This window comes from Chiloscyllium punctatum, chromosome 1, assembly GCF_047496795.1.
Source record: "Chiloscyllium punctatum isolate Juve2018m chromosome 1, sChiPun1.3, whole genome shotgun sequence".
NCBI classification, from domain to species: Eukaryota; Metazoa; Chordata; class Chondrichthyes; order Orectolobiformes; family Hemiscylliidae; genus Chiloscyllium; species Chiloscyllium punctatum.
Genome location: NC_092739.1, coordinates 37,983,862 through 38,007,692, shown reverse-complemented (window position 1 = coordinate 38,007,692; position 23,831 = coordinate 37,983,862). Strand labels below are relative to the sequence as shown.

The 23,831-nt window shown below is 40.7% G+C and overlaps 1 protein-coding gene across 1 annotated transcript in view; it reads left to right on the top strand.

The window, feature by feature from the left end:
* The first annotated feature begins 662 nt into the window (after positions 1-662).
* Positions 663-23,831, top strand: part of antxr2a (ANTXR cell adhesion molecule 2a) — a 228,839-nt gene continuing 205,670 nt past the window's right edge. Inside the window, exons 1-4 of the mRNA XM_072592512.1 lie at positions 663-1,250; positions 1,510-1,581; positions 1,832-1,903; positions 22,225-22,306. Coding sequence (XP_072448613.1) covers positions 1,096-1,250; positions 1,510-1,581; positions 1,832-1,903; positions 22,225-22,306 — 381 coding nt within the window. The 5' untranslated portion in view covers positions 663-1,095. The remainder of the gene's footprint in view (positions 1,251-1,509; positions 1,582-1,831; positions 1,904-22,224; positions 22,307-23,831) is intronic.

The window sequence follows — 23,831 nt, the reverse complement described above, 5'->3', positions numbered from 1 at the left end:
TTGCATCATATGTTATGGATTCAAGTCCCACTTCAAAAACTTGAGTGCTGGGAATATGCATGCTGATATTGTGGTTAAGGACTGAGGGAGTTTTGGACCTTTCAGATCAGACATCAAAACCTGAGTCACTGCTGTCGGCTGGGTATACAAGATCCGAGAGAAGCACAATAGGGGTGGTGTCACTGCGTAATATTTATTGCAAAATAAAGGATCCGTATCAGTTTTTGGGAGCCGAAAATGCACAAATTAGCTCCTGGGGTTTCTCATGTTCCTTTAACAGCGTTCACGTTCAAAAGTCTTCAATGCATGTAAAGCAGGGACTCTGCAGCTGTGCTGGCTGTGATATAAAACTTAGTATATTTTTTCTAATTTTATAACCTGAAACTGTGCGGTCAGTGTGACCAGTCAATGGAAGTTTTAGTAAAGAAAGAATCTGCTCTTAGTGAAAAAGTATGATGATAACACAGTTTTATGCATCTTAACACAGAAATCCAATCTTTCTGATCTTCTAAGACTGATTTTACCATAACTTCCTGACTATGTTAACGGCGCAGAAGTTTTACACAGGATTTGTGATGATTAATATCAATGTTAATATTGCTCCGAACACAGGAAGTGATATCATTGCCACTGTTTCCAAATCGCAGTCCATCTGTCATTCTACAGCAAGATCCTTCTTGTTGCTCACTGCTCCGACTGTCTCACTGACGAGCCTTACAGACACACCCAGTGCAGTTCTTCCCCACCCCTTCCAGGCAGCATGAAGTTAATGCAAAGTTCCGTTTGATCCGGTGCGTTATGTTCTGTACAAACCCAGAGCTGGTGGATAGCTGATGTTTGTGAAATTCCGGCCCAGCTGAAACGCTTGTTTTCCTTTGGCAAGTGAACGTTTGAACTGAGCGAGCGAGTTTACAGCAGCGACCGAGCGACCTTATGTACTGCTAGAACATGCACTTTTACAGAACTCGCCTTGTTTGTAGTGGCTGTCTGATGTAACCAGGTCGTTTTTATGGTGACTCTTAACGTTTGAAGAATTTTTCTCCTCGTTGTCGGATCTGTACTCTGGGACTGTGCAACTTATTTAATTAGACCATAATGAGGCTGTGGCTAGCTCTTGTTGTTTCTAACAACCTTTGGCCCGGGCTCAAGCTCTTTGTATCAGTGTTTCTGATCTTAAACGGCCTGGGAGCTGTTCAGAGTGACGAGAAATCATGTCACGGAGCGTTTGATCTTTATCTTGTACTGGACAGGTGAGAATCAGTTTCCTTGACTTTTGTTTCAAATCTTTATTTGCCAGACAAAGCAACTTAATGAATTGTGAACATTGATGGAGATGTCATAAGTGAGGCTGATATGTGACTGCAAAATGTTCACTGTGCCTTTAAATAAACTTTCATTGATAACGGTTTTCTGGTCATTGAACAGGACAGGTGAGGGCTGTCGGGTGAGAGCGGGACACAGCTCGTTTCGTCAACTTTGGTTTTGTAACTGAACACTATTGTTTTACAGATCCGGGAGTGTGGCGAACAACTGGGGCGAAATCTATGGCTTTGTGGAAGCACTGGTCAAGCGTTTTGTCAGGTAATCTATTCCACAAACAAGCCACGGCAACTTTGTTGATGAGGATTTTGCGAGGAAAGTTTTTTTTTGTACTTGTTTTTGCTTCACCGCGTGGGGGAAGTAAGGGGTAATGCTAACTGGGTAAACTTTTCATTATTTAAGTGTACAGTTTGGAGGATAGGAGGTAACACTGGGGAAGACGAACTTCTGTTGCATTGCTGGGAATGGGAGAAAACGTTTTAATCTAGTGTGTTTTATTTTAATCTTCTAGCCCCCAAATGAGATTGTCTTTCATTGTGTTTTCATCCCGTGCTGATGTGAAGATGCAACTAACTGGTGACAGGTTTGTGCACATTATTTTGTTTGGTTTGCTCTAACAGAAAACATTAGAGTAATGCTGCTGTCAACAGGCCCCTTTTCTCATTCTTTCATTAATCACCCTTGAAAAGGCACTGGTAAGCCTTGAACCATTGCCGTCCCTGGGGTGTAAGGGGAACACCCACAGTGCTGTTAGGCAGGGAGTTCCAGATTTTTGACACAGCAACAGTGATATAATCTAACTGTCCAGGATTAAATCCTCAATCTACAGCCCTCCTCTGACCTCCCTTTCTTCCTGAACATTTTGCTGCTTCCCAAATCCATACCCACATGGCTCCAAATTCCACACCTTTGCACACATCTGCCCTACTGCATTATAAAAGTTGCATAATAGCTGGTGTTCAGGGCAAAACACTTTAATAAAGGAGGCATCAAACATATATTAGATCCCTAATTCTTTTCTGTTAAAGGGTTAACAGCTGTTTGTGCCTTTGTCTATACAATGGATGATGCCCTTGCAGCTCAGAATGAGGACAGACTCCTGTAGAGTTGAATGCATTTGAGTGTCTGTTTTGTGCCTGTAAAATGTGAACAGCATTACTGAATCCTAGCATGGGCTAGGACCATAAGAAGTCTGATTAAGGGGAGACCATTCAGCCCCTTGAGCCTGCTATGCCATTCAATAGGATAATTGCCGATCTGACATTTCTCACATTCACCTTCTTTCATTTCCCCCATGTTCCTTCATTCCCCGACTGATCAAGCATTTATCTATACCCAAGGACTCTGCCCCCATGACTGTGTCACTCCTCATCTCTCTCCTCAGGTCAGTTTTAAATTGCACCTCTTTAATCTGAGGCTGCGCCCTCTGGCCCTAGATTCTCCCAAGAGGGGAAATAACCTCCACATTTATCCTGTCAAGCTCCTTAGGAATCCTATATGTTTCAATGAGATCATTACACATTCTTCTAAATTTCAATGAATACAGTCACAACTTGTTCATCCATTGCTCATAGGACAATTCTTCCTTACCAGGAATCATCTTTCTTTTGCCTCCAATGAAATCCTTAAATAAGTTGGGTTACATAAATTTCATGAATTATGTTTTTTTTACATGACCATACTCAGCTCTACTTCTTTACCAGTTCTGCCTTTGTGTTGTTCACTTGCTTGGCCAATAATCAGTCTTTTATTACTATGATTAGTCCAATTCAACATTGTAAAACTGAAGTAATCATCTTAGAAATCCTGCAAAAACCCTCTGTTCCCTTGCCATGGAGAGAGTGCACAGAAAGAGATCCTTTGACCCATTGTGTCTGTACTGGCCATCAAACATCCATTTATCCTAATCCCATTTTCCACCATTTGGCCTGTAGCCTTGTATGCTATGGCATCCGAAGTTCAGCCTTGAATCAATAGGGAGCTGAGTTTTCAAAGCATCAGCCAATTGTCACAGAGGGAGTTAGAATTGGAAAAAACATTATTGCATTTTTTGAACAAGTGACTAGAGTTGACTAAGTGTGAGATTCTGGATGCTTACTAGGCAACTAAAGCCACAAGATTTCTTAGTTTTGAACAGGCATAAATAAACCTTACTGGAGAAAGTTCAAACTGCAATACAATATGCATTATTTGACGTATATTCTGACATTTAATTAGAATTAGTTTGGTGTAGGTAGAGGAACAGGTAGAACCCTATAATGCATATGAAATAGCAAATGCAGTCAGACAGTTGCTATGGATTTCTCAGCAAACTCTAGATATTAGTGACACTGTGGGACAGCAAATCCCATGAAAACATTACAAGGGCTTCCATCTGAAATGTATTAGAAGGTGTTGCAAATGACATTAAGTGACACTCAACAATAATCTGCTCAAAGGTGATCATTCTGGGTTCTGTAAAGCCCATTGGGCTCCTGACCCTAATAAAACCTTGGTGTAACCATGGATAATACAGCTGAATTCAAATGGGAAAGTGAGAGAGACTGCCCTTCACCTCAAGGAAGCATTTGGCTGAATAAGGCATCAAAGAGTCCAAGCCAACCTGGAGTCAGTGGGAATCAAGGGGAAATCTCTCATTTATACCTAGCCCAACAAAACATGGTTTTAATTGTTAGAGATCAATCATCTCAGTCACAGATCATCACTCCAGGAGTTCCTTAGGGAAATATCCTAGGCCCAACTATTTGCAACTGCTCATCAGGGGTTTTTCCTCCACTATAAGTTTTGGGATAGACATTTTGCAAATGATTACATGTTTTTCAGTACAATTTGCGGCTTGGTCCTCAGATACTAAGACAGCCCACGTCTATGCCCCTTCCAATTTTCCTGCCACTGGAAAGACCTCCAAATGGCAGGAATTTTCTCAGGCAAGCACACATCTTTCTGAATGAGAGTTTTACCATTATTCCCTAATTGTCCCAAGTTCAGACTCCTAGAACTCCATCCCTAACCCTCCTATAGATGTTTTTACACCACACTGACTGCAGGGACTCAAGATGGCGACTCACTGCCACTTCCTCAGGGGCAATTCGAGATGGGCAGTAAATGCTGGCCAAACCAGTGATACCCAGGAATTGTGAATGAATTAAAATGAAACCCCACATTATGCTATGATCCCAGAGCAAAATGCCACATTTATGTTGTGATCTGGCTCAGGACCAGGAATTTCTTTAAAAAATTCCTAAGGTACTTACTAAGGGAATAAAGCCATAAGATTGAATGAATGATTTTGAACAAACTGCAATGAACCCTGCAAAGCACATTTAGTCGTAAATATGATCAAGACACATCCCCGGATTTCTTAGCATTTCCCCAACTATGACGCTAAGTCAAATCTCACTAAAACCCTATAAGGGATTTCAGTTCTTCATTCTTGAAGACTTAGCTCCAAACTCCCTCAAAAACCTTGTGGGTTGACTCAATGATTGCTCAAGTTCCCATTGTTGACTTCCAATTGCGACTGCTCCCAGCTCATAAGCATCTGATGTATTAACAGCCTTGAGGTAACAGCCCTTCCTCTGATTGATGTATCAAATTGCTTAAAGTTGACTGTTCAGTATCCCTTGAAATGTTTGGAGAGACCAATTTAAATTCTTTGAACAAATCTTACCCTTGTTTTTAGACCATATTTAATGTAATTAATGTTTTGGAACAATCAGATGCAGCAACTTCATTGGAATTGTCAGCTCCCTGAATGTTACGGTGTTCACAGGTGCTTTTGTTGTACAGCACAAAATGGATTACAGACAAAATCCACCCAGTCCATTAGTCATTCCATCTTGGTTCCCCAGGAAACTCTGAAAACTCTCCTCCTTGAGTTCAGGTCTTGTTCATTGTCTCACCCTCATCTATCTTTGCAGTCTCTACAGCACTGTTTTATTGTAATCTTGAACCAGGAGGGAATTTGGATCAAAATATATGCTCCTTTAGTACCTCTAACCAGAACATTAAAAGATATGAAAGTCTGTAACATTGCAGCTAAGAGAGATAAAATATTACAGTGCAGTGTAGCCCTTTGTGCCATTTAGTGTTGTTTGGAATGAACTGTTACATGACACAGTATGTAAAATATGATTATTATGTGTGTGTGCATTTGAGTATCATGAGCAAAATGGTCCTATGAAGCTTATAACTGCTTGGAATGGAAAGTTATTTTCTTTAAAGGTTTCTTAAGAAACTTAGAAGTTAAATAAAATGTAAGGAAACAAACCTCACATTCGGCAGGACTTGAACAAAAAATGAAGTATTGAAATCCCTGGTTAGGTTTTAGTCCGATTTGGAACCTGCAAAGTGTTCTGATTACATTGAGGTATCACATAAAAGTGTCACTAGAAAAATAATACTTTGTTAAGTTTCTCAACTCATATTGTACCAATTAAGATTGAGGCACTAGAGTCCAGCTATAAAGTTAAAACAAAATCTTACAGCTTGATAGAGTCTACAACTTAGTTAAGTTGAGAAAAAAATTGAGGAAATCAAAATTTTATCAATACTGTTTATAATGTATGAACACTGGATGCTAATAAATGATTAATTTAACATCCAGATTTAACTCAAAGCAGTTGTGTTCTTTTTGTTAGGACAGTTTTTTTTAATACATCCCAATAGGAGTACCATTTGAGATTGTGCAATGTTGGAACAGATTCAGTTTGATTAATCTGGCTTAAACTCGATTGGCCAAGAAAACAACACAGTTAATTTACCAAATGTTTAGTAAGTTTTTGGCATCAAGATAGTAATTACAAAATCGATGTAGTGTATATTAACATCAAATACTGTTATAAAAATCAGCTTTAGGTATTACATTAGGGCACTTTTTTTTAATGAATTCCAGTATGCTGCATTCATTGTTGAAAGGAATTATTTGAGAAAGCTTCAATGTCACCAGAATAGTATTTGCAAATGAGAAATCTAAAGATTTTCTTTGAGGGAAATGTATATGTTTTATATATATATAATATATATATCAAATAAAGTTCCCAGATGTAAGAATTTAATGAATATAGCAATTTGGTAGTTTGAAACTCTCGCAACTCGAGTTTCACTGAGTGAACAGATTGGGTTGTGGGATATGTGAGATAACTATTGATCGGGTTACGAATAATAATCATAAAATCTATGGCACGGTCATTAAATTTACAGTATGTTTGCCTTGTAATAGGCCAAATTCATCAACTAAAGCTATGGAGTTTCATACATAATCCGGGTACAAACAGCACTCTCTGGATGCCAGGGAGTCAAATTTTTCACTGCAATCTTCTGTACTATTCCACAGTTATTGTGGCAAACAATTGGCATCCCTCAAGGTGACATGCAACAAATTTAAGAGTCAGTTAATGACATTGGGCTGGAACATGTCATCTTATGACATGTGGTAGTCTTCATTCCACAACCTGGACTCTGTTATTCACATTGTAACCTGATGCAAATGCAAACTGATAATGACATGGACAGGGGAACTGGAATCTTATCTAACTATGGGGCCATCAGTAGGTTCTTAGAATTACATCAATGTGCAGCACGAACAGAAGGCATTGCCCATCATGCTTGTGCTAGCAGTTGTTCCAAAGTAATCCCCATCACCTCAGAAAATATTCCTCTTGTGTATGATATCATTGCCTTTTGAAAGTTTGCTTGCAATCCCTTTCCACCATTCTATTTCTGTGGTGCTATAGATTCATTATGACATTGAAGGAGTCTATATGACTCTTCAAGTCCATGCTGGCTCTCAACTGGTCAACTTAACATTTCAGCCTCCACACAATAGAAAACACACGCACACAGATACATAGAGTTCCTGGAAAAAGGTGGTATATATGCTGATGACAGAGAATAGGGTGAAAAGGAATGAGTGGATAGGCAGAGATGGAAACCAGTGTGAGGGAGCATTAGAGAGTCTCATTCACCTTGTCAATCCCAGCGAGTTTATTTCCATCAAGTACCCATTAAATTTCCTTTGAACTAATAGTCTCAATTCTGATCACCCTAATATGTCATGAGTTCTCAGGCAGAGGAGATTGGTGGGAGAAGCTAGGCCTCCAACTCCAACTGGTGGGGAAGTGGATTGTGTTTAACTTGACAAGGGGAACAGTCTGCCAGAGGAGCTCAGCTGTTAGCAACAGCAACCTTCTTTATCATGAATAAAGACCAACTTAAAATTTATTTGCAAACAATTTGCTTAAAGGACAGGCTGCCTCCCTCATGTAACGAAAGCCACACCAGTCTCCTGTCGCTTCAGTAGCCCACCCAATGAAAGCTGGTAAGTTCCTTGGAATGGCCTTGACTCTGCATTAGACATGTGGTGGTGTGAATCACTGGGATCTGTAGGTCTTTGGAAGCTTTTTGCTGTGTAAAGTGCAGAGCTTACTGACTGAGAGATGTAACCTCTGGAAGTAAGCTCACAATGCTGAACAAGAAGGATATACATTTAAAGAGGGTGCATGCAGGTGAAGTGCAGAGGAGCCACCCCTTAAAGTGGAATTTCAGACTTGAGAATGCAGCCTGTGTCGAGAGGGACAATCCTAGATGAAATGGACATTCTGCACCCTACCTAGTGTGTTGGAATGGATGAACAATGCTGATAAACAGAGAGATGCACAACAATCCGTGCAGGTCCACCAGCAGTGGGGAAGCAAAAAGAAAAGGCAAATGCAGGCAAGTGGTGTATCCAAAAGTGTGCAAGAACAGAATACTTTACCTGCTGATATCAGAGAGCCACTGCCTGAGCAAGCTTCACTTCAGGGGACATGGTGACATACTGTACCCATATGCAGCATGAACTGCACCAGGCGTCAATGCCAATTGCCCTGAAAGTGACAGCAGCTCTCAATGTTTATGCTTCCAGCTGTGTTCTGGGTTGTACCAAAGACGTGTAAGAGATCTCTTGAACAATGTGAAATGATATGTTAGTGAAGGTCACAATGCACTATGCAAGATGGCCAGGATTTATATCAAATGCATGATGAGTGAGGACAGTCAGGGAGAGAGGGCAATGGGGTTTAATGCCACAGCCAGTTTTCTGCATGTCATTGATTGTTAAAGAATGCATGTAAGTAATTATCTAAGCACCCTGACAACAGTGGAGGGCTTTTAAATGAATGTCCAAGTTTGCAGCCACCGGATGTGAATAAAGCAAGTGCGTATTCCCAATCCAGGCTGTGGCCATTCGACATTTGTGCTACAATATGCACCGGTGCGGAGCCTTTTTTTGTACTCAGGTCACATCTTCATGACTGGACCCTTGAATGGCTTTGGCCATTGAGGATCTATCAACGGATGTATTGCTCTTAGGTTTGGTCATTGCCATTTGGCTTAAATTTCTGACACCCATAGGTTGAGAAACTGGTGGGGAACAGGTGTAGGGTCATCCTGAGAGAAGGTCATATTCATCTCTCTCATGAAATACAGGTTGGTATCTATCATAGGCCATGAGCCCTCACTTTGGTGAGCTGCTTTCTAGTTCATGCTATTCCCTTGCCTTGATTCCAGTAAACTAATGCTAAGAGCATCCCCATGTGTTTACCTCCCTGCTCAGTCCTATCAGATTATTTGTCTAGAATTTGGAGTGATACCTGATGATTGGTCGATGTTGCTGCCTCTGCTCTTGTCCTTTATCCAATACATCGAATGCAGCTCAGGAAATGGGGAGCACAGGGTACTTCGCAGCTTCTTCAGTTATACTCTTTTCCAATAATCATGACTGATGCCTGGATGCAGTAAAAGTGTATATTCCCTTTTAAGAAGTGTATGTTGTTTTCAAATTGGATAACAATGCACAGTGTTAAAAACCCCCACATCCCAACCTGTGTGACAAGCTGACAATAAATAATGTGAACAATGCTTACAGTTTATTCAATTATTGCAAGGTCTGTGAAAGTTTGTAGCTCAGGTTGAGGTTTAGGGTGTAATTGCTCGCTGAGCTGTAGGTTTGATATCCAGACATTTTGTTACCTGGCAAGGTAACATCATCAGTGGCGACCTCCAAGTGAAGCGAAGCTGTTGTCTCCTGCATTCTGTTTATATGTTTGTCCTGGATGTGGTTCCTGGGGTTTGTGGTGATGTCATTTCCTGTTCATTTTCTGAGTGGTTGATAGATGGGATCTAGATCTAAGTGTTTATTTATGGCGTTGTGGTTGGAGTGCCAGGCCTGTAGAAATTCTCTGGTATTTCTTTGCTTAGCCTGTCCCAGGATAGATGTGTTGTCCCAGTCGAAATGGTGGTTTTTTTCATCCGTGTTTAGGGCTACGAGGGAGAGACGGTCGTGTCTTTTTGTGGCTAGCTGGTGTTCGCGTATCCTGGTGGCTAACTTTCTTCCTGCTTGTCCTTCGTAGTGTTTGTGGCATTCCGTGCATGGAATTTTGTAGACGACGTTGGTTTTGTCCACGGGTTGTACTGGGTCTTTTAAGTTTGTTAGTTTTTGTTTGAGAGTGTTGGTGGGTTTGTGTGCTACTAGGATTCCGAGGGGCCTTAGTAGTCTGGCTGTCATTTCTGAAACTTCTTTGATGTATGGTAAGGTTTGTAGCCAGAAACCCTAACCACCTTACCATACATCAAAGAAGTTTCAGAAATGACAGCCAGACTACTAAGGCCTCTCGGAATCCTAGTAGCACACAAACCCACCAACACTCTCAAACAAATACTAACAAACTTAAAAGACCCAGTACAACCCGTGGACAAAACCAACGTCGTCTACAAAATTCCATGCACGGAATGCCACAAACACTACGAAGGACAAGCAGGAAGAAAGTTAGCCACCAGGATACGCGAACACCAGCTAGCCACAAAAAGACACGACCGTCTCTCCCTCGTAGCCCTAAACACGGATGAAAAAAACCACCATTTCGACTGGGACAACACATCTATCCTGGGACAGGCTAAGCAAAGAAATACCAGAGAATTTCTACAGGCCTGGCACTCCAACCACAACGCCATAAATAAACACTTAGATCTAGATCCCATCTATCAACCCCTCAGAAAATGAACAGGAAATGACATCACCACAAACCCCAGGAACCACATCCAGGACAAACATATAAATAGAAAGCAGGAGACAACAGCTTCGCTTCACTTGGAGGTCGCCACTGATGATGTTACCTTGCCAGGTAACAAGATGTCTGGATATCAAACCTACAGCTCAGCGAGCAAACCTACACCCCTATTCAATTATGGATGTGGGATTGGGGTGGGGCAAGGAGTTAGCATATTTCAGGCCCTAGTGACCATCATGTTTTAGGCACGATTCCTATTCTGCATCTGAAACCAATTGCTCTTCATCTGCTCTCTGTCCTTATTCTAGGAATTCCACTATCTAATAAAATAACTGTTAGCAATATTTATTATGATATAAGTAAATTATATTAACCTCTGCCTTAACAACCACCTGATGAAGAACCCCAAGCTTGTGTATCTGAGTCTGTGAGAGTGTGTGTTTTGAATGGGGTTGTGGGGGGTGGGGGGCGGGGGGCAGGTACAACAATGATTTACTATTTACTAAATCTGAACATTCCAATATTTTGAAAATGTCTGTCAGATTCTCGTTAACATTCTCTGTTTTAACGAAAGAATAAGTCCCCAATTTGTTCAGCCTCTTTTCATAATATAGTCTGTCATTTCTAGTATTTTTATTCTTGTCAGTTTCTCATCAAGCTCTTTCTAATCGTTCTAATATCCTTCCTGCAATGGGAATGTGTAGCATTGCTCTGATATTTGAATCCTACATGATGTATACAAAATATTGTATTGGAAATTCCACAATGACTTGTATTTGTTAGCGTGCCAGAATGCTCTTCTTTCCCAACTGTACCTCAATTTTAACAATGCACAGCTGAAAACTGGATTGAATTTACTGTTTAGGGTTTCATATGTAATTCCTAAACTAATTTGTTCTTGCAGCATTCAACATACACAAGTTTAAATTATACAATAAATTCATCAAATTAGATCATGAGCAGCTGTAAAGTGTAATTTAACTCGTATTTGCCAGGTATAGACACATCAGTACATTAATTGAAGTTATTTTATATGTAACACAATTAGTACCATCTTTGGAGGTTTAATCGAAAGGAATAGTTTTAGTTATAGATACAGAAATGATCACATAATGTCTATGCATGATCAGTATATCGCTTGCTTTGAGTATAATAGTGACTGCTCTGTTTAAGACCATCAAGGTTAAATTTAAAGTCGGTCATTGTTAAGGTTATCTTCACTGTGCTGCGGGCTTAGGATCTCATTGTGTGTTATGAAATTCTCTGATTCAGAAGTTCATTACAGATTTCTTTTATTATGCAACTCATTCAATAATCTGTATGATTTGAATCTGCCAAGTAAGACTTCAAGTGAGTTCAGTATCAAAGGAAGAGTCCATCAATCAAGATAACCAAGTTATGTACACAATTCTTTTCAAAGATATCATTTGCAGTCAGCTGTTGCAGCTGGTTGTAAGTGCATATGTGGAATGATTTTCACAGACTGAATTCACTTGTAAACAACAGAATACATGAAACTTTGGCAAAAACAGGACAAATTTACATTAAATTCCACTTCTTAATGTTTTTCTTGATTTTCTCCTATTTATTTATTGTTCCTTCTCCTTTGCACACAACGATTTACCTGATATCAGATCAGCACATTACACTTCTTGAAGCTCTCCTGTATTAGTTTTCAATAAATCTGTATATTGTTTGGGGTAATTTCTCATTGGAAGAAAGCTGGTGGGACCGACTGGCACTCAAGTCACTCTCCTTGCTTACATGGAGTGTAAAATTAGGCAGGCTGCAAAACTAATCTACCAGTATCCAAGCAATTGGGGAGGTTGCAATTATTCCCTCTTATTTCTTTGAAAGGTGTTTCTCTGATGCTTTCAAGAGTCCGTGTTTATAAGCTGATTTAAGCAGCTTATTTAAGCATCATTATGAAACTGGTCATCTGTGGCTCCAAGGAATGCTGAAAATTTTAATGAGTTTGTTTGTAATTGAAAAGTTGAAGTGAGCTGTTTGTAAATGCTTCTCTAACTGTAAAGGATATTAGTTGTAGGGTATATTAAGCAACTGTTCCAAATTAAGTTTCAAGTGGACACAAGTCCATAGGAAGAAAAACGCAAATGGTCTCCACTTCAGTAATAGCTGGCAGTAAGTTCACAGCGTCAGCAAATGGCCACAGGAATGCTGGTGTGGGAAAAGGAAGGGCAGGTTTTCCATGCTTTGGATTGAAACATTACTTGGCACAATATAATGAGCTTTATCCTTCAAGTAACCATGCTGCATTTGATTTAAGAGAGTTTTATACTAATTGAGATGGCTTGTGTTTGATTGTTCAGCACTGCCAATGCTCAGTTTGACAATATAGTTTAAAAACATGACTCTGTTGTGTTTGAGAAGCTTTGCATTTGAGATGGCCTGAGGGATAATGGAGAAAACTAACTTAGTTTGAAGCTATTAATTTTAGAAATATAAATTATTGGCCAATTTATGTAATGTCATTTATACTTTTCAACTGTAAAGTTGAATAAATGAAATGCATTCTGCTGAAATCCTGATGTGAGAAAGCCTTGGAATGGAGAAAAGTTCTTCAAACAAAAGGGTGCAAATCAAAGCTTTTTTTTGCTGTATGCGTGGAAATGAACTAATAGAATTGTCTTGGTAACCAACCTGAACGAAGATCAGATAACACTGCATTGATTCTTTTCAGCAGTAACCTAAGACTAGATGTGAATAGGGGTACATCCCTAAAATGATTGGGAATTGAATATTATGAGTGAGCACCGATTTGACTGCTAAGGAATTGCCTTCCATGGATAATTATTGATTACCACTATGAGTAGGAGCAGGAGGAGACTGCATGCCTATTGTTGCATCATTCATTCTGATCATGCTTCTTCTTGAGCATCAACTCCACTTTCCTGCCTACCTTCTATATCCCTTAGTTCTTCGAGTGACCCAAAATCGGCCTTAAATATATTCAACAACGGAGCTTTCACAATCCCTTAAATGAGAGAATTCCAAAGTTTTGCAACCCCCTGAATTTCTTTCCCTTTCAGGTCTAGAGGATTGGCCCTTTATCACAGAGACTGTGCCTTCATGTTCTATGTTCCCCTGCCAGCAGAAGCAACCTCTCAGTGACTAGCCTGACAAGTCCCTTCAGGACCATTTCATTTCAATGAGTTCACCTCTCTAGAGATTAAATGTTGAACATTACAGATACCCCTCACTATAAAATCCTGCAGCATGACTGGTAGAAACTGGATGAGAGTTTAGAAGGCATGGTTAGTAAGTTTGTGACCATCCCAGAATAGTGGACAGTGAAGAAGGTTTTCTCCGATTATAAAGAGATCTTGATCAAATAGGTCAATGGACTGAAAAATGGCAGATGAAGTTTAATCTGGATAAATGTGATGAATTGCATTTTGCTACAACAATCAAGGACAGGGCTTATCTAAGTAATGTTAGGGCCTTGGGTATTGTTGCAGAACAGAGGGAACTAGGGGTGCAGGTTTATAATTCTTTGTAATCTGGACAGGGTGGTCAAAAAGGCATTTGGCATGCTTGCCTTTATTGCTCAGTTCTTTGAGCATTGAAGTTGGGAAGTCATGTTGCGGTTGTACAGAATATTTATGAGGCCGTTCTGGAATACTGTGTCCAGTTCTGGTCGCCCAGAACTGGATATTATCAGCTGGATATGGCTCAGAAGAGATCTACCAGGACATTGCCAGATATGGAAGGCTTGAGTTATAAAGAAAGGCTGGATAGGCTGGGACATTTTTCACAGGAGCGTAGGAGGTTGAGAGGTGAGCTGATAGAAGTTTAAAATAATGAGAGGCATAGACAGAGTTAAGGTTAGTTGTCAATTCTCTAGGATGTGGAATTTCAAGACTAGTGGGCATATTTTTAAGGTGAGAGGAGAAAGATTTTAAAAAGACACCAGGGACAATTATTTTTACACAGAGTGTGGTTTGCATGTGGAAAGAACTTTTGTGGGGAAGTGGTGGATGTAGGTACAATTACAGCTTGTAAAAGACATTCTGATAAGTACATGAATAAGAAATGTTTGGAGGGATATGGGCTGCAGCAGGCAGTTGGGACCAGTTTAGTTTGGGATTATGTTGGACGGTTTGGGACGATGCATGGACTGGTTAGACCGAAGGGCCTATTTCCATACTATATGACTCTATAGTTTATCTATTATGGTGTTCAGTTCCTTCTGTGTGGGAAGGATCTTTTGGAGAATGATTTCTCCCAGCTGCGCTGTTGGAAATTACTTGCCAAGGATGAATGACTTGTATTAGCTATCCACAAATTTCTTCAGAAAAACAGGACATTTGAGTGCTGTCGGTGTCTGTCTGTCGTTGGATGTCCTGAACATTTAGACACTGGCCAGTGCCAGAAATAGTGTTAATTTTTGAACCATAGGTTTATTGGTGGATATTCACTTGGCACCGTTAATAGTATTAGGCAAGCTGCAGTACCCAATAGAAGAGACTGTGGGAACAATGAATTTGTTGTCTTGAAAATAATACTGGATATTTTTGTAGGTTTACTTGCTGGGAGTTTTGTGGCAGGGTCTGGATGTCAAGCATTGTTATGTCACTAATTGCTCAGTGTTAAATTTATTTTTTAATTCATTCACAGGATGTGGGCATCACTGGCTCAGCTAGCATTTATTGCCAATCCCTAAATTCCCAGAGGGCAGTTAAGAGTCAGCCAAATTTGCTGTGGGTTTGGAGTCACTTATAGGCCAGACCGGATAAGGATGACAGTTTCCTTTCCTAAAGGACATTAGTGAACTAGATGGGTTTTTCCACCAATCAACAATGGATTCATGGTCATCATTAGATTCTTAATTCCAGAGATTACTGAATTCAAATTCCACCATCTGCCATGGCGGGATTTGAAGCGAGGACCACAGAATGTTATCTAGGTTTCTGGATTAACAGGTCCGTCGATAACACCACTAGGCCATTGCCTCCCCGTAACCTCCGTGACCACCTGGTTAGGTCCACGCCCCTCATTAACCCACCCTCCTGTCCTGGCATCTTCCCCTGCCACCACAGGAATTGCAAAACCTGCACCCACTCCTCCTCCCTCACCTCCATCCAAGGCCCTAAAGGAGCCTTCCACATCCATGAAAGTCTTACCTGCACATCCACCAATATCATTTATTGTATCCGTTGCTCCTGATGCGGCCTCCTGTACGTTGGGGAGACTGGATGCCTCCTAGCAGAGCGCTTTAGGGAACATCGCCAGGACACCCGCACCAATCAACCACACCGCCCTCTGGCCCAACATTTCAACTCCCCCTCCCACTCTGCTGAAGACATCCAGGGCCTGGGCCTCCTCCACCGCCTCGGAACACTTCAACCCCAGGGCATCAATGTGGACTTCACCAGTTTCCTCATTTCCCCCCTCCCCACCTTACCCCAGTTTCAACTTTCCAGCTCAGTACTGTCCCCATGACCTGTCCTACCTGCCTATCTTCCTTTCCACCTATTCACTCTACACTCCTGTCTGACCTATCACCTCCATCCCCACCCCCATTCACCTATTGTACTCTATGCTACTTTGTATGCTACCTATTTTCTATGCTACCTATTGTACTAAAGTGGTGGATGTGGGTGCAATTACAACTTTTTAAAAAAATATACTTTTATTTAAAATAAAAGGTTTTTTTTCCTTTTGAATATTACAACAAATGCAAAAACCAAACAATTCAAACTAATATTAATGCTAATTACATAAATAAATATCAACTAATAACTAAGCTAGAGAAGAAAGTCTTAACAACAATAATTATAATTATAATAACCATAACACAGCTCAGCAAAACAAAGCAATAGCCCTCTATCATTGAGTGCATAAGTTTATATGTATTCATATGTTTGTAGTTCCTCCCCTCTAGATACCAGGCTCATTACATAAAATTGCCAAGGCTATATAAATGCTCTTATTAATCTGGTGGACAAATCTGTACCCAAAAAAGGTAGTTCAAAAAGGGTTGCCACATCTTATAGAAATTTTCAATTTTATGGTGCACCATATTCATAAGAGATGTGCTCCATGACTAGCTTATGCCAGCCCTGGAGAATTTTCCGAAACCCACCCTAATAGAATGTTCTTTCTGGCACAAAAAGTGAGGATACTGAAAAGCTTTTTTTTTGTGTGCATCTAATAAAAGTGCATTAACAAAGCCAAGAAGAAGAGATACCAGGTCCATCTCCACCTCTGCCCAAGGCCTTCTCTATTTCACCTACTACAGCTCTCCAATATGCCTGCAGTTTGTGGCAGGACCAAAGAAAATGATTAACCATGACCATTTTACCTTTAGGACACATTGGAGGTGCTTCCACTTTCATTTTAGTGAGGTGGTCTGGGGCCAGGTGGACCCTGTAGAGAATCTTCAATCGCAAGGCGTGGGTCCTGTTGCAAATTGAGATCCTTCTTGCATTTTCCCAGGTATCTTCCCATTTTTCAGAAGGAATCTCAGTATCCAACTCCCTCTCTCATACCTTACAGAGCCATTTGGTCTTGTCTGAGGGACCTTCTCCCAATAGATAATAAGCGTTGCTAACAGATAATGTATATTGTGGTTCTGTTTGCTGAGCTGGGAATTTGTGTTGCAAACGTTTCGTCCCCTGTCTGGGTGACATCCTCAGTGCTTGGGAGCCTCCTGTGAAGCGCTTCTGTGATCATTCCTCCGGCATTTATAATGGTTTGTCTCTGCCGCTTCTGGTTGTCAGTTCCAGCTGTCCATTGCAGTGGTCGGTATATTGGGTCCAGGTCGATGTGTTTATTGATTGAATCTGTGAATGAGTGCCATGCCTCTAGGAATTCCCTGGCTGTTCTCTGTTTGGTTTGTCCTATTATAGTAGTGTTGTCCCAGTCGAACTCATGTTGCTTGTCATCTGTGTGTATGGCTACTAAGGATAGCTGGTTGTGTCGTTTCGTGGCTAGTTGGTGTTCATGGATGTGGACTGTTAGCTGTCTTCCTGTTTGTCCTATGTAGTGTTTTGTGCAGTCCTTGCATGGCAGTTTGTACACTACATTGGTTTTGCTCATGTTGGGTATTGGGTCCTTCGTTCTCGTGAGTTGTTGTCTGAGAGTGGCTGTTGGTTTGTGTGCTGTTATGAGTCCTAGTATCCTCAGCACTCAACACCCTCCTCTCCGTGTCGGACCTATTAGGGTCAGTTAGAACTGTGCTCTCTTTTTGTAACAGGTTTCTAATTTGAAAGAAATGAAAGAGCTCCCTACTAAGCAATTCGTATTTCTGAGCCAACTGGTCAAAGGACATCAATATGTCCCATTCAAACCTGAGCTGCCCATCATTTAAACCCAGAGTCCATCATCCCTGGCTGAAAGCCCGGCATACCAAGTATGTGTGACAAAAATGATGCTTTGGCAATATTGCCCTCACCCTGATGAATTGCTGTCCACGCCTTGACAGTATTGATGACTATTGGGCCATAACAGTATTCCTTAACTGTTCTCATGTTGTCTAAGATCAGCAGGCTAATAAGGCGGCATCTTGCCTGAGATGCTTCGATTTCCAACCAAAGTGAGTGAGGGTCCCCCTGGGCCCAATCATTCATGTAAGAAAGCAATGAATTTAACTGATAGTTTTTGATACCTGGGAGGCCCACTGCTCCCAGTCTGTAAGGGAACTGCAATTTAGTCAATTTAGTTGGAGGCAGCTTGTGATACCAGATAAAAGAGCTAAACCAGCCACTCGGTCTTCTAAATATTTGCTTAGTAAAAAGCAGAGGAAGCATTCGCATAGAATACAACAGGCAGGGCAGAATGTTCATTTCAATGAGGGCTATCCACCCTAAGCAAGAGATTGGCAGTGTTTTCCAACTATGAAGTTCCTGTTTGATTCTGGTGAATAATGGGCAAAATTGGTTTTAAATAGCTGAAAAAAAGGGAGTAATAAATGTACCGAAGTAGAGAAAGCCCTCCTGCGACCATCTAAAAGGGAACCGAGATCCGCCCTCAGGGTCAGACAGTCTCGGAAAACCACCCCTGGGCTCGGCCTCTGGCTTCGCAAAATTGATCTTATAATACGAGAAACCACCAAATAGATTGCTTTATATCGGGTGTGGCACTGAGACTGCTGGGTTTGATAAGAAGACAAGAACATCATCATGCGTACAGTGTGATCTTATGTGACTTCGTCCCCGCTTCTGGAGCAGTTATATTGGGATCCCTGTGCACTGCCTCCGCCAGTGGTTCAATCGCCAATGTGAAAAGCAGTGGTGACTAGGGACAACTCTGTTGACTGCCCCAACAAATATTAAAATTGCTTGATCGTACACCATTGGCGAGGACCACAGCAAGAGGATCACTATAGAAATCCTCCACCCACTTGATGAAACGCTTTCCTAGGCCAAACCAGTTTGAAGTACGAAAACGATATGACCACTCAACCCTGTCAAACACCTTTTCCACATCTAAGGAGATCATCAGTAGGTGTACTGCTTGCTGTTGACATACTGGGATCATGTTCAATAATGTCCTGACATTATCCATTGATCTGCGACCTTTAACGAACCCTGTCTGATCCTCCTTAATGATGGACGGCAGTACAGTTTCTAGCCTTAACGCCGGAGTCTTGGATAAGATTTCGAAGTCAGCATTCAGGAGTGAAATGGGCCTATGGGAAGCACAGTCCTCTGGCGCCTTCCTTTTTTAAGAATGAGAGATGTTCTCCCCTCTCAGAGATGGTGAGTGGAGGCCACGACTATATGAGTCATTAGACATATTAAGCATCAGCCCTGACAATATACTCAGAAAATAGAACTCACTGGGGAGCCTGTCAGGACCTGGCGCCTTCCCAGTCTGGAGCTGCCTCACAGCCTCCTGCACCTCTTGCTGTGACAATGGGGCATTGAGAAGAGACTCTTGTTCAGGGGTCACACCCAGAAGATCCAAATTCTTAAAAAAAGACTCCATCTTAACCCGCCCACTCTCACAGCTTTCAGATTGGTTGAATTCAGAGTAAAATTTCCGAATGCTGCATTAATCCTTTTAGAATCGTAGGTCAAATTTCTAGTGTCCTCTCTGATCACGGTAATGGTCTGATGGGCACTCTTTTTGTTCCTTGCAAGATATGCTAGGTACTTGCCCAGCTTATCCCCATGCTCAAACAGCCTTTGACTTGCAAATGTAACCTCCCTCTTGGCTGTCTGTAAAAGCGTGGAATTCAGCATGCACTGAAGTGCTGTGAAACCAGTGCGGGCCTGTCAAAATGTGCCTTTTCAGCTACTTTCAGATGTGCCTCAACCAAGTGTTGCTGCTCACCCGCCTGTTGCTTCTTGCTGGCTGTATAGGAAATAACCAACCTCCTAGCATAGGCTTTAGCTGTTCCCCAAAGGATGGATGGGCTACTGGCCGAGCCTGAATTAATGTCTAAAAAAGCCCTGACTATCCTTGAGGATGAAGGGGTCCAGTCGTCAATACCTCGAGCTACCACAGTATCCTTACTCTTAACCATTAAATACACTCTGGTGATATCGGAAATAGTGATATTGCCAATTGTACATGACGCCAAGAAGCCCAGATGTGCTGTGGGGTCAGAGAAAGATCAATCGTGGTATGGCATTTATGTGGGTTCGAAAGGAATGTCAAGTCCCTGTCAGTAGGGTGAAGGTGCCTCCAAACATCTCCCAACCCCAATTCAGCGCACAGATCCCTTAATTGTTTAGATCGCAAAGAAGATATTGGCGGGTCTTTTGGGCAATCTGTCTACTGTAGGGTCTATGAGACAGTTGAAACCCCCTCCTATGATGATATGTTGACATGCAAGGTTAACCAGTCTAGAAAGTGCGTCTGTCAAGAATTTAAGGGGGTGGGCCAAGGGAAAGTAAACATTTAAGATCCCATATTCTTCCCCATGTATCAAAGCTTTAAGGATTACAAATCTCCTGTTTGTGTCTTTAATACACTCTAATAACTTAAATGGGAGACTTTTTCTAACTAAAATGGCCACCCCTCTGCTCCTTGTATTGAAAGATGAAAAATAAACCCGTCATACCCATTCTGTTGCAGCTTCAAATGCTCTGCATCATCCAAGTGTGTTTCTTGTAATAAGGTAACATCCACCCTTTCCTTTTTAAGGCTGGAAAGTACCTTCTTCCTCCTGACAAGTGAGTGACTCTCCTTAATATTCCAGGTGCACCACTTACACACATCCTTAGCCATAACCTTCTATAGCACCATTTCGACTCCAGAGAGGAAGAACCTGAACCACAGATTGTTGAGCTTTAATACAAAAGAATCCACAAAACCTGAAACTACACAGACTAAAATAACTACAGCCAACAAATCTGCAAAACTTACAAAAACTATGTACAGCAAAAACAGAAAAACAAAAGATCGCCAAAGATGCTGATTGGAGGAATTCACCCCCGTTCAAAGGGGGTATGTACACATCGTACAACCCTTGTAACCATCCCAACTACCCTCTCAACTCCGACCAGTTAGGGTCGCGCCACATACTCTGACCATACGGTCGAGAAAAACAAATGCCCAAAAGTAAGGTTAATACTCTTAACAAGAAAACGAAAAGTAAATATGTCACCCATACCTTAACATAACTTAGAGATTAAAGACATCATTTCACGGAAATTGGTTATTACCAGAAAGGAGACTCCATCAAGTACATTTTAAAGAAGAGCAAACCCGAACAGCTCTGTCCTCTACGCCTATTCGGCTGTTTGACTTAAGTCAATGTGTCCACAAAGTTCTTTGTTTTCTGTGGTGAGTCAAACAAATGTATGGATCCAAAAGGCACAGTGAACACAATTGGTTACTAAATATCACAAATTACTTTACCCCAATTTATTTGGGCTATATCAGTCTATTTGAACACTAATGAAAAAAAACATCATAAAGTATGTGCTTGTCTGATTACATAATTTTTATATGAATAAATCAAAACATTGTGCAGTGATTCATCTTGGTTAGTGATGTACTGCTTGACAACAGCATTTTGAGTGAATTATATTGCTGCCACCACAATGTACTTAATTAATCAACAACAGAAATTGGCAGAGCAGAACAATTAACTAAATTAGTATTTACTTTTATATCTTGCAAGGCACTAGGATGTGGGTGTCATTAAACAATAAAGATCATACACTAGTGCATGGGGAAATCGCACAAAAATATGAAGTACAGGATTAATTTTCTGTTCTATTTCAAGAATGGGCATAAGATATTCAAGGGTCGTAAGATCAGTGTGGTGGTTTGGTGTATTTTGTTTCACAACTTTAAAATGTTTACAGTTTGGAGCCAGGATTAAATGTTTGTTTGGTACTTTGTTAGTGAAAAGGATGCCATTGCTAAGAAGTGAAATGTGCTCAGGCTCAACATCAGGACATCCCAGGTTATACACAACAATTTTAGACATACCTCAAGGATTTCCCTACTCTTTAACAATGTATCTTTATCCCAGCCTCAGTATTGCCTGACATTATCATGAATTTCCCACAGCTGACACTTGTGCAGTTTCAGAGTGAAACTGTAAATTATTTACTCATTTGCATTGGATGATGGATAATTTTGCAATTTGAGTTAACAAAGGCAGTAGGAACTTCTTGACATAGTGAAAATAACCAAGTTTTAAATAGGCTGTGCAGCTGACTCCATAAGGAATTCTTTCACCCAACCCATTTCGACATGATGTAAATCTAACTTCTCCAGTGATTCTCATTTCTCGAAGTCCTGTGACTTTGTTTAAATATTTTTAATTACTCAGCTGACTGAGACTATGTTAATTATTTTTCCTATAACTGAAGTAAATTGTTCCTGATAGCCAAGCATTGACACTTGAAATGTTTATCCTTTATTGTTATAGGAATCAAATCAATGCTGGTCTTCTTGCCCTCAAAACTGTAATTCCAGCAGGTGATACTTATATGCATCTGGGTATACAAGAGGTAAGTTTTTGTTTTTTTTCTTTATTTGGTAGTATTTGGAGTTGTGAAAACCTATTTCTTCTTGAAATGTCATGTGCACTAAATATTCTATTCAAAACAAATCAAATGGGATCTCAGTCATTTCGAACTTTGATATTGCTTAAAGAAGTTGCACTTGGTCAAAGCCTGTTGTCAGGAAGCTTTGCACTAATCAGGATAATTTGTAAGAATGCCAAGTTGAAGGGAAAACAATGTATGATAGGAGATCGCTGGTTGTTTGGCAAGTGCTGGTTAATAGGTAACATGGAGAATGCACCATGAAATGATGACTGAAAGTTAACATCCAAGCTTTGTCTAAATTTTGTCCGTGATTGATCAAAGCGTGGCCCTGAGAAATTAAGCAGAAAGTGACAAGTGTCACCTGTTTACTTGTGATATCCCAGCAAGTTGGTTCTCTATTAACGAGGAAGTCTCCTATCACTAGATTGGCAAGATTTGACATGGTCTAAATTTTATCCCAGAGCTTGAGATTGTGCTAAAGTCATAGCATTCATGAATTATCCAATCTGTGCTGCTGGAAAGTGTAAGGTTGATGGATTAAATCTTTTTATATGAGAAAGTAAATAGCTTGATGCTATATAATGTGCTCCAAAGTGCTTTGCAGTCAATGAAGTGCTTTTGAAATTGTCCTTATGTTGCAAATGTGGTGGTCCATTTGCACACGACGAGATGCCACACCCTTCAATGTGATAATCAGTTGTGAATCATGTTGGTTGTTGGATTATTATCAGCCAGGACTCCAGGCAGAATGTAATGCCATGGGATCTTTTACAGCATCTGGGACGATAGATAGCGTTTGGTTTTAATATCTCATCTAAATGGTGTCATCTCTGATAGTGTAGCAGAGCCTTAGTGCTGCACAAGAAATTAGCTGAGATCTTGCGCTCACATCCACTCTGTCAGTTTTGCTACCTCTAAGCTAAGGCTGGAGATGTGAGGAATAAAATATCATCATAGAGTCATAGAGCTTGGAAAAAGAACCTTTGATTCAACTTGTCCATGCTGACCAAGGTTCTCAAACTAAACTAGTCCCACTTGCCTGTTCTTGGCCCATATCTTTCTAAATCTTTGCTATTCATGTACCTGTCCAAATGTCTTTTCAATGTTATAACTGCACCTGCATTCGCCTCTTCCTCTGGCTGTTCATTCAACGTATGAACCAGCCTGTGTGTGAAAAAGTTGCTTCTTAGGTCCCATTTAAATCTTTCTTCTTTCACCTTAAAATTACATTCTCTGGTTTTCAACTTCCCTACACAATGCGATGCATCTTATCTATATTCCTCATGATTTTATAAACCTCTATAAAGTCAACCCTCAAACTCCTATCCTCCAGTAAAACAAGTCCCAGCCTATTCAGACTCCCCTAATAACTCAAACTCTATTAGAATATGTTTATGTAAAGATAATATCATTACCAGTTAACCCAACCTCTTTAGCTTGATCAGTTTTTCATAGATAGTTTGTTGCATTTTGCAGCACTTAGCAG